Source organism: Zingiber officinale, chromosome 1A, assembly GCF_018446385.1.
Source record: "Zingiber officinale cultivar Zhangliang chromosome 1A, Zo_v1.1, whole genome shotgun sequence".
NCBI classification, from domain to species: domain Eukaryota; kingdom Viridiplantae; phylum Streptophyta; class Magnoliopsida; order Zingiberales; family Zingiberaceae; genus Zingiber; species Zingiber officinale.
The window spans coordinates 122,028,422-122,037,515 of record NC_055987.1 but is presented as its reverse complement, the minus strand read 5'-3'; the positions used below and the strand labels follow the sequence as shown (position 1 = coordinate 122,037,515).

The 9,094-nt window shown below is 44.4% G+C and overlaps 1 protein-coding gene across 1 annotated transcript; it reads right to left on the bottom strand.

Annotated features, from left to right (window-relative positions):
- Positions 1 to 6,687: 6,687 nt before the first annotated feature.
- LOC122002356 lies at positions 6,688 to 8,862 on the bottom strand. The gene is made up of 2 exons (XM_042557501.1): positions 7,595 to 8,862; positions 6,688 to 7,504 (listed from the first exon to the last, which is right to left on the bottom strand). Exons 1-2 carry the CDS (start codon positions 8,860 to 8,862, stop codon positions 6,763 to 6,765), a joined length of 2,010 nt encoding a protein of 669 aa, XP_042413435.1. The 3' UTR covers positions 6,688 to 6,762.
- Positions 8,863 to 9,094: the final 232 nt, after the last annotated feature.

Sequence of the window (9,094 nt, the reverse complement as noted above, 5' to 3'; positions counted from 1 at the left end):
ATTGCACCTACAATGACTTGGAATCCCTAAAACTTTAGGAAACCCAATTTTAGAAGTTTTGAGGTTCAAATATTCAAAATTTGAAACAAACCTCAACATAAACTTCAACTTAGCCTTCCTTAACCAATCCATCCTTGTTTTCCACACGAAAACACCCTTTTTATGTATACAAATGTATTTTCAGGGGTTTGGAATGGTTACCTAGACTAAAATAGGTTCAAAGATGCTGAAATCAGACCTTCCCAGCCAAAATCAGCATCTTCGATCGATTGGAGTTGGGTTCCAATCGATTGAACCCTGCTGAATCGATCAACTGATCGATTCAGTCTTCTTGGATCGATCGATTGATCGATCCAGCGAGTTTCTGCTCGCTAGAATTGCCTTCTGAATCGATCCACTGATCGATTCAGACACTCCAATCGATCCATGGATCGATCGGAGCTCTGATAGTTGCTGAATTTCAAATTCAGCCAACTTCAGAAACCCCTAGAAAATTCTACAAAAATCCAAAAATCACGAAATTTCGTGTAGACATTATTTAGGGCATACTTTATCATGGAAAAATAGTTTTCTATAAAAATATATCATATTTTCAAAGATTGACACAAGCTTGAAAACTTGCTAAAACTTTAGCATTTTCTTCAAGTTTGTGTCTAACTATTCAATGGTGATTACTATCAAAAGGTAGCCTTCACCAAGGTTTTCCAAAAGCCTTTTAAAATAATTTTCAAAACCAATATCCCATCACATTCCTTGGGCTTAATGCACATGACTTGTACATTAGCTTTCCCAATGATGGGAAAACACATAACTATGTGTTTTGATGAACCTAAACCTCAAAAGAATGCACTAAATCAACATCTTGAGTTTTGTTCATCTTCCTAACATCTCACTTGTATCTAATGTGCACTAAAATACATACAAGTCACCTTATAGTCCTTGTGAGATGTGAGATTTTGGTTTTTCCCTAATCTAGGGATCATGCATATCTATCTAGGCATTTTGTGGATATTGAACATCCACTTAGGATGTTACTTGTTAATACCACTTGTTGACAACACTAGTTGAAAACACTTGTTGATAAATGTCATTTGTCCTTCCTTTTAAGAAATTAAACATAATGCATGATAATGTTATGGCATACATCTAAATGAAATAGTTTTCAAAAGAAAGATTCCTATAATTACATGATGTATGTATAACATGACATGGTATTTTTTTTTATATTTTTATAATAAGGCATGAGTGAAAAAATAAAACATGATGTCATGACATATAATGGGCAAACAATCATGGCAAGATTTAGCGTAAATAAAATATACCTAGATTATCTATCTAAGTATCCTTAATCTTAGCTAATCCTAAAACTTAAACCCTAGATTTGCCCAAAGTGCTTCAAGAAAGTGCCAAAACCTAACTTGACATTTCTAATTCTCTTGATTAATTTATGCAAATTGAAATTAAGCATATTCCTCAAGTGTTGGCATATTTCATTTTTCCACAAGAGAAGCACTTTAAATTAAGGCTTAGATTTGCCTTAAAATATTAAGAAAATACCAAAATCTCAACTTGGTATTTCTTATGTTTTCCCAAATTGTGCCAATTAAGATTAAAATCAATATTTTCATTTTTTTTTGGCACATTTTACTCTTCCAAAGAGTAAATGTAAATCCATTTCATTTTCAAAGGTTAATAATAACCTTGAAAATGCTCCTTGAGTGTCAATTTCTTCAAAGTTGGGTTAACTACCATTCTTTTTAGAGTTGACACTCTCTAACCCATCTATGGGGTAGAGAAGATGCTCCTAGGAACCCAAAACCTATTGGTGCTCCTTGGATGCTCTAGGTATTTACTAGGGATAACTTCCCTAGATACCTTCCTAGTGACCTTGTTGGACTTCTTAGAAGCCTTGGTCACATTTTCTAGGTCAACTATAGGGATAGCCTCCCTTGTGACCTTGTTAGTGACTTTCTTAGACTTCTTAGAAGTCTTAGTCACTTTGGTTGCAAAGATACTTCTAGGGATGTCTTCCCTTGTATCCTTGACTTGACCTCTAGACTTAGGGTTTGTTCCATACCTATATGGAACCCTATGATAACTAGGCACATCCTTTTTAGCTTTGGGTTTGTATCCCAAACCTCTATGGTCATTGGATGACTTTTGTACCCCTAAACCTAGGTTTTGCTCATTTTGCCCTTTTAGGATATTTTCCATCCTTTTTAGGGTCTTTTCCATTTTATCAAGTCTTGACCTCAAGACTTGATTTTCTTCCCATAAATCCCTAGATTTTGATTTTTCATTAAACCCATGAGCATTTTTATTTCTAGGCCTATAACTAAAACCCTTAGTTTTCTTGCCTAGATTTTCATCTACCTTCCTAACCCTAGATGTGGTAGTTTTAGCATGAAAAGCTATATGTTTTTCCTTAACGCTATCATGCTTCCTATTTTCATGGTAAATGACATTAAAATGATATAAGTTAGAACTATCATGCTTTTTACCATGATTTAAAGGGGTAGGCTCAATGAAGGTTACCTTTCTTTTTACCTTGGAGGCTCCCCCTTGACCTGAGCTTCCTCCATGAGCCTTGACCACCTTCTTACCCTTAGGGCATTGACTTCGGTAATGCCCCTTTTGGTTGCAAGAAAAATACACAATGTGCTCATTGCTCTTCTTTGTTCCGGGGATGGTCTCCTTGGGCTTCTCCTTGCCCTTTTGTGCCACTTGACCCTTCTTCTTGGCCAATTTAGGGCATTTGCTCTTGTAATGCCCATGTTCCCTACATTCAAAGCATATAATATGATTTTTATTATTAATTGAAATGTTTATACCTTTTTGTGTAGGGATGACACTTTCTCCTTTGGATCCGGAGGTAGAAGTTCCTCTTGATCCGAAGATGATATTCCTCCATTTGATTTTGCTTGACTTGTGGAGGTGAAAGCTTCTTCATCCTCTTCTTCTCTTGACCCGGATGTAGAGGATTCTTCTTGCTCTTGTTCCGGTGTCAATGAAGATTGCTCCCCCTCAATCCTAGAGGTGGAGGCTTCACCTTCTTCTTCATCTTCATCCTCTTGTATATGAAACAAGGAATATACTCCTTCCTTGCTCTTTCGATTGCTCTCCTTTGAGGATGAAGCTTCTTGGACCTCCTCTTCGGAGGTTGAGCATCTCTCAACCTCGGAGTCCTCCTCTTCTTGGTTTTGATCCATTGAGTCGCCCTCTTTGGATTCTCCTTGATTTGGTACAGTGGAGGGGATCTCATGAATCCTTGTCAATTTGCTCCAAAGCTCCTTGGCATCTTCAAACTCTCCAATTTGCTCCAGGATGTTGCTTGGCAATAAATTGACCAAAAGCTTGGTCACTTTGTCATTGGCCTCACATCTTTGGATTTGGTCTTGGCTCCACTTGCTCCTCTTGAGTACTTTGCCCTTGGAATTTGTGGGAGCTTCAAAACCTTCTATGAGAGCAAACCATTGCTCTATCTCCACCATTAAGAAGTTTTTGATCCTTGATTTCCAAAGGTCGAAGCTTGTGGATGTGTATGGTGGAGGCACCCTCGTGTCGAATCCGAGTCCATCTCGGAATTCCATTTGAAGTTGAGCTTCTTGTGATGAAGTCTTCGACTTGTAGAATTGCTCCAACTTCTTCACCCTCTAGCTTTGCTTGTTTTGTTTGCCCCTTCCGACGATGATTCCAGTGAAGAGCGACCTTGCTCTGATACCACTTGTTGGGACCGAAAAGTAGCTAGAGGGGGGGGGGGGGTGAATAGCTCTTCGCGTGCTAGGTGCTCGTCATTGCTTGTTTCTTCAAAGATGCGCAGCGGAAATACAAGAAACAAACCACACAACGCTAACAAGGTTGATTTACTTGGTATCCACCTCACAAGAGGTGACTAGTCCAAGGATCCACACCTTCTCACGCACCCTCCACTATGTAAACACTCCTTTTCGGTAACTACCGAAGGCGGAGAAGTCCTACAAGACTCTCAATACAAGAAGAACGAAAGGGCAGTAAAGAATAAGCAAAAGCTTACAAGAAATGCAGTAAAAACCCTAACCCTATATTTCTTCTTCTTGCAATAGAGTCGCCTCTTGACTTGGAAGAAACTCCAAGATCCTTCAAGAACTGGCGTGGAGAGCTCTGTGGAGTCGCTGGTGTTATCTGAGATGAAATCGTAAAGCCCTGCCGCAGCCATCGCACGCCTGCAGCTCAAATACGACGCAACAGTCAGATCCCGATCGATTCGAAAGCTCCCAATCGATCGGGGAGGCTTTGGATCGATCCACGGATCGATTCAGAGCGCCTCTGTGCTGTGGGAAAATGCCTGGATCGATCCACGGATCGATCCAGCGCTTATCGCGTGAACCAGCAGCGTCCCAATCGATCGGCTGATCGATTGGGACCTCTGGATCGATCCACTGATCGATCCAGAGGCTCTCTGTTCGCTGGGAAAGGCCTGGATCGATCCACTGATTGATCTAGAGGCTTTCTGTTCACTGGGAAAAGCCTGGATCGATCCACTGATCGATCTAGCTCTTGGTTTTTGCCCAAAACCAAGTCCCAAGCCTCTCAAACCAACATTCGGTCAACCTTGACCTGTTGGTATATCATGCCTAGCATCTGGTCACTCCCTTGACCTGCCAGGACTCCCCACCAAGTGTCCGGTCAATCCCTTTGACCCACTTGGACTTTTCTCTTCGTGCCAAGTATCCGGTCACTCCTTTGACCTACTTGGACTTTCCTTCATCATGCCAAGTATCCGGTCACTCCCTTGACCTACTTGGACTTTCACCAGATGTCTGGTCAATCTTGACCCATCTGGATTTCCCCGTGCCTGGCTTCACTCACCAGGACTTCCAATCTGCCTAGCTTCACTCACTAGGACTTTTCTTCTGCCTGGCTTCACTCACCAGGTCTTTCACCTAGCTTCACTCACTAGGATTTTCACCTGGCTTCACTCACCAGGATTTTCTTCTGCCTGGCTTCACTCACCAGGACTTTCACCTAGCTTCACTCACTAGGATTTTCACCTGGCTTCACTCATCAGGACTTTCACCTAGCTTCACTCACTAGGATTTTCACCTGGCTTCACTCACCAGGATTTTCTTCTGCCTGGCTTCACTCACCAGGACTTTCACCTAGCTTCACTTACTAGGATTTTCCTCACTGCCTAGCTTCACTCACTAGGTCTTTCCTTCTGCCTAACATCCCAGTTAGGACTTCCCAGTCAAGTATCCGGTCATCCTTGACCTACTTGACTCTTCTTCAATCAGCCTTGCATTGTCAAACATCGAAACCCAAACCAAGACTCAAGCTTGGTCAACCAGGTCAACCTTGACCCGAGGGATGTTGCACCAACACCAGCCTCAATAGCGATCAAGAATTGGGCCCTTGGGCCAGGCATAGCTGAGAAAAGGGCCCACAGGTCAGATAAAGGTGCAGAAGGAAAGGCCTCGGGCGAAACCCAGAAGGTCGGGAAGTAGACCTGGCGTATAGGTCGGGACGCACTAGCCATGGATATCAGTAGACGAAAGCAGGTCGGGAAACAGACGGTCGAGTAGATCGGAACGTGTAAGCCATGGATAACAGTAGACAAATGCAGGACAGAAAATAGATCGGTCGGGCAGGTCAGAACGTACAAGCCATGGATAACAGTAGATAAAAGCAGGTCGGGACACAGACCTGGCGTACAGGTCGGGACACAGACCTGGCGTACAGGTCGGGACATACAAGCCATGGATAACAGTAGACGAAAGCAGGTCGGGAAACAGACCGGTTAAGCAGGTCGGAACGTGCAAACCATGGATAACAGTAGACAAATGCAGGACGGGAAACAGATCGGTTGTGCAGGTTGGAACGTACAAGCCATGGATAACAGTAAACGAAAGCAGGTCGGGAAACAGACCAGTCGGGCAGGTCGGAACGTGCAAGCCATGGATAACAGTAGACAAATACAGGTCAGGAAACAGACCGGTCGGGCAGGTCGGAACGTACAAGTCATGGATCGAAGCAGGTCAGGATGTAGACCTAGAGTCCAGGCACTATCGGACAAACAAGCCAAGGAATCACAACTACTCGTTAGAAAATGTCAGAGAATGGCAGAGAATCATCAGTGTGTCAGGGAATATGCTAACAGTCGGTGCTCATTCCCACTTTGGTTTTGTCGCCAGCCTATCAGGAGAAGCCACGTGTCATTCACCACCAGACAAAGCCTGACAGCCGACATTCCCTGACACCTATCAGGTCCCAGAAGCATCAGTTGCAGTATAAAAAGGGATGTTTTGTCCCTTATACAGGTACACTCACTCGTCATTTCTCACCAGTCTGTACTTTTCGTCCTTTCTCTGTGTTTTCTGGGGAAAAAATACCTGACTTGAGCGTCGGAGGACCTGACCCGGGAACTTTTTCCCTGGTTTCTGGTCTCTAACGACTCGTGGGCTCGTCTGAGTGTGCGCAGAGCAGCAGAGTCATCGTCCTGGTCATCTTCCTTCGTCAGCCGCCCGTGCGAACCTTTCAGGGGGGTGCCAGGTAGATCCGATGCTTCGACGACTTTCTGTCAACTTCCAGTACACCAAGGCCCGCCTCCATCCGACTCAGCTTCCGGACGGGATCAAATACAATTACCACTAGATAGTCTCCACACAGTTGAATACAAATATACAATTACTACTAGATAGTCACACACAGTGCAATACAATTACCACTACATCTTAATTTTCTTAATTGAAAACAAACATTAATCCAACTGGTACATACACATGCTCACACATCAATATTGGTAGTAGCTGATGGCTGCTTAAGAATGCCTGCATGGTAGAGAAGAATCCACACCTGCGTGATAAACTCTCCTCCATCAGCAAGTTTCTTCAAGTGTGCATCGGGGTTATCAGTTGGAGCAAGATACACCAACAATTCTGCCCACAAATCTGCTAGCACCTTCCATCTTTCATATAAACTTATCGATCCAAGCTGCCTTCCCAATCTCGACCCAAACGCAATGACAGTTTCTTCATTATTACCCACCTGGTTCATTTTGACATACTTGTCCCTCTCTGTTTTGGCTCCTTCCATAAACGTCCTAGTCTCATGCACCATCTTATCGAGCACAAGCTTTGTATCATGCCTAGCACTAATTGGCAACAGATCTGGGACAAAAACCAACAAGTAAGCACAATACTGAGACAATGCATTTGCAGTCAGTTTGTTGCGTTGCACCATCTCATTTGTTGGAGCACTGACACTCTTCTGTGATAGATCGTATTCCATCTCACAGTAGTGCGTAGCGATATGCCAAACCATTATGGTGTGGGCGAGAGTAGGATAGTTGCATGCCCAGCCCAAATATTCTGTAACCCCATTCCTCTGCAGAGATGATCCACCATTAGACAGGTTCCCTTGACTTTGACGGAGGGAAGTAGCAATCGCCATCTTCACTTCAGGTGGCACTTTGACACGCCTATTCTGATCCTTCCCTCGCCCCGGCCTCCTTCCCAGGATGCTGCTGCTGCATGCCGAGGAATTGGAGTTGTCAAGGAGTGAATGCTGGCCAATGTGACTGCACAGAGCTTGTGAAAAAGTGGGCGTGCAGATGAACCTGAGCATTTTGGATAGAGAATAATGTTTGAGAAGCCAAGAAGAACCTTGGACATGGCCGCATACCAGCATCACCTTAGCCCAGTCGGAGAATAAATAAGTGAGGAATTCAGTGACCTCCATGGCTAGGATCATGCCCACGACAATGTAGGTGATGTCGAGATCGACGTTGTGATTCCTCACGTAATGCATCAACTCACCTGCCGGGGGACGGTGGTAGTCGTGGTAAACTACCTTGCTGAGCCACCCCATGACTGCAAGAACGGCGAGGCATATGATGAAGTTAACAGTCGGGAATCCACAGCCGAAGATGATGGGGTACTTGGTGTGGTGGAGGTCTCTAAGGAACCCTAGCTCAGCCTTCACCACCTCGAAGGCTCTGATCCCGTCGCCCTTTGCTAAGATCCCTTCAAACACCAAGTCACGAGTCTTGGGTTGCTCAGACTCGGCCGCGGGGCAATGAGCAAAACTTCGCCGTAGCAGCTTGAACAAGGCGAAGGAGAGACACAAGTCCTTGAGGATGTCAATTCCCGGGCTGAGCAAGCCGGTCTTGCATCGCCAGATCTTGTCGATGGTCACGAGTCTTTGATTCTCTAAGTCGATGCGTACCTGATAATCGCCACTAATGTTGAACTTGGCCCCTTTTTCTCCGTGTACGAGGTACTTGTACCCTTGCAGAGTGGCTGGATCCACCTCCTCTGGCGAGCTCAGCGTATGCTCGTACTGCATGTAGTCGGAGACGAGGTCGATCTTGTTCGTCCCATAGGCTCGCCTGGCGGAGAAGAAGCTCAAGCACCGCTCTGCTGTCTTTAAAGTGATTAAGATCCAAAGAGCCCAGAGGTGAACGCGGAACTTGGACCCTTTGGAGTACCACCAGATCAAGAGACCGACGCAGAGGTTGTCGACGAAGAGCAAGAAGTACATCTTCTTTGCGGTTTGGGGGTTAGAGAGGCTATAGCCGGAGATGCAACTGGTGGACTCGGAGCCGATTATGAGGAGCATCACCCAGAGGAAGTAGAGGTCGTTCCGGAAGGGCAAGACGAGGACGAGGACGACGACGTTGACGAAGAGATGTGCGAAGGGATTTGTGATGTGCTCGAGTAAGAGAGTAGCGAGCCTTATTTTCATCCATAATCTATTCTGACAGGCAGCGATGAGGAAAGACAACATCAAGCAAAATGTGATGACGCAGGTGGATGCTTCCAAGACTATTTGCTGGATGAGAAGAGGCTGATATTTGAGACTGCTATTGGTGGCGCAATTCTCCATCGTCTTCTCTCAATTCGATCTCTGAAAGATAATTTTGTGCGTCAGTACGAGTTTGAGAATGGCCATGCAACATGAATGGTTGCCAATTTGTAAACGGAGAATAAACATTGTGACTGACTACTGTCCTGGTAATTATGAGCTAGAATGTTAGCGGAAGACCATTTGTGTGATTGATGGGGATTGATGGGGAAATTAAATATAACGTATATATTGGTTTAAGCACTCACTTTAA